The 2,374-nt window shown below is 41.3% G+C and overlaps 1 protein-coding gene across 1 annotated transcript; it reads left to right on the top strand.

The window, feature by feature from the left end:
- Positions 1 to 335: 335 nt before the first annotated feature.
- LOC122295122 (extensin-2-like) lies at positions 336 to 1,886 on the top strand. The gene has a single exon (XM_043104180.1). The coding sequence runs from the start codon at positions 373 to 375 to the stop codon at positions 1,618 to 1,620; it is 1,248 nt and encodes a 415-aa protein (XP_042960114.1). The 5' UTR covers positions 336 to 372; the 3' UTR covers positions 1,621 to 1,886.
- Positions 1,887 to 2,374: the final 488 nt, after the last annotated feature.

The raw sequence follows: 2,374 nt of genomic DNA, 5'->3' as shown, positions 1-2,374 counted from the left end.
ATTAATTACCAAAAAAAAAAGGCATTTTTTCCAGCCATATATACAACACCTTACCTACTGATCTTCTATTGACTTAGTTCATAACAAGTTTATGAGATCTTCACACGCAAGATCGATCATGTCATATAGACACAACTATATAAATTAAGATACATCAATTTTGAATCGTTGAAGTTTTCCAATTATTGTGAGATTTGAGATATTAATATTTAAAGCATAAATACAGCCTGTTTTGGGGAGTAAACAAATCTATTGTTTTCGAGAATGATTGTAGAGCTTACTATATAAAGGGATTAGCATGCATTCTTTGGTACAATGCAAGCTGTCTCCGGACACATCTTTCAGCATTAGAGGTGATCACTTACTAGTGCAATGGGTACCTCAAGCCACCACCCGGGGCTTTGGCCTCGATTGCTTTCTGCTTTGGTTTTTTGCATCATAGCCTCTATTGTGGCTGCCACACATGAGCCTTACGTTTATGCTTCTCCACCGCCACCGCATCATAAACACTTACCACCATTGCCACCAAAGTATGGAGGCAACCCTCCGTATTACTACAAGTTGCCTCCTCCCCCACCATCTTCTCCATCATTGCCTCCTCCCTATGTTTATAAATCACCCCCACCACTGTCTTCATCACCCCCTCCTCCGTATGTTTACAAGTCTCCACCTCCTCCATCTCTCTCTCCTCCACCCCCGTATGTCTATAAATCACCACCACCACCACCTCCATCTCCATTACCCCCACCACCTTATGTCTATAAGTTACCTCCACCTTCTTCACCATCTCCTCCACCACCGTACATTTACAAATCACCTCCCCCACCATCGCCATCGCCATCGCCACCTCCTCCTTATGCTTACAAATCACCACCACCACCTTCTCCATCAACCCCTCCTCCTTACATTTACAAATCCCCTCCTCCACCATCTCCAGCACCTCTTCCATATGTTTATAAGTCACCTCCACCTTCCTCACCATCACTTCCTCCACCCTATGTCTATAAATCGCCACCCCCTCCATCACCATCACCTCCACCTCCATATGTATATACATCTCCACCACCTACTTACATTTACAAATCACCACCACCACCATCTCCACCACCTCCTCCACCATATGTCTACAAGTCGCCACCACCACCACCACCATCACCTCCTCCTCCATATGTCTATAAATCTCCACCACCACCCTCATCGTCTCCTCCACCACCTTACATTTATAAATCGCCTCCTCCACCATATGTTTACAAGCCACCTCCACTTCCTTCACCATCATCTCCTCCCCCTTATGTCTATAAATCCCCACCACCACCCTCACCGTCTCCTCCACCTTCTTATATCTATAAGTCACCACCACCACCATCTCCATCACCTCCACCTCCATATGTTTACAAATCACCACCACCAACATCACCATCACCTCCACGTCCGTATATGTACAAATCACCAGCACCCCCATCTCGATTCCCACATCCTCCATACTACTACAAGTCTCCTCCACGGCCTCCAACCCACTGGCCACATCCACCATACCTCCGTAAATCACCTCCTCCAACATCCAATTCTTCCCCAATCCCATATTATTACAAATCACCACCACCCCCAAAGGGCTATTAAATTTCAATCAAACCCCTGATCGAATTAGTTTGAATTGTTACATGTAATCACTTTCCTTGGATGTTGTGTACGGTATGGATGTTTTCAGCATATTTTTTGTTTTTTGTTTTTAACGAGCAAGAGTCCTTATGTGCAATAAGGGTCTGAAACGTAAGAGATCCTCTGTGATCCATAACAATGAAGAACTAGTGTGTGATGTAAGCGCGGAATGTGCTCAAGTCCTGCAAGGATCAATTCTATATAATGTTTCGATCTCGTTGCCATTTTGCATGCATCACTAAATCTAATTATTCCTTATATTGTTGTTACCGAGCACGTCGAAATTAATACTCTCTTTTCCTTTCAAAGCGTACGCGTTTGTATGTGCACGCACTTGGGTCGAATCCAGTACCTGCATGCACATTAATTAATATCACCGAATCACCGATCATCGATCCTAAAAATGGTATATATTTAGAATAAAAGCTAGTCTGATCATCCTAAAAATGATTTTAAGTATATTGATATATATTTTTTTATTTTTTTAAAATATTTAAATATATTAAAAAAATGTAAAACAGAAAAAAAAAAATTCAAAAAACAACTAGCAGTAACAATAAGTTGTGCTCTTTTTATTTTCATCAAGGTGGACTAGTACATGATATCTATCAAGCTCGTAAGAATGAAAAATTAAGTCCGGATTGGTTACACAAAATTAAAAATCTTATCTCATCTCATTTTAACTTATTATTACAATTTTTTCAAATCTCCATAC

This window comes from Carya illinoinensis, chromosome 14 (genome assembly GCF_018687715.1).
Source record: "Carya illinoinensis cultivar Pawnee chromosome 14, C.illinoinensisPawnee_v1, whole genome shotgun sequence".
NCBI lineage: Eukaryota > Viridiplantae > Streptophyta > Magnoliopsida > Fagales > Juglandaceae > Carya > Carya illinoinensis.
This window is presented reverse-complemented; position numbering and strand designations above follow the sequence as displayed.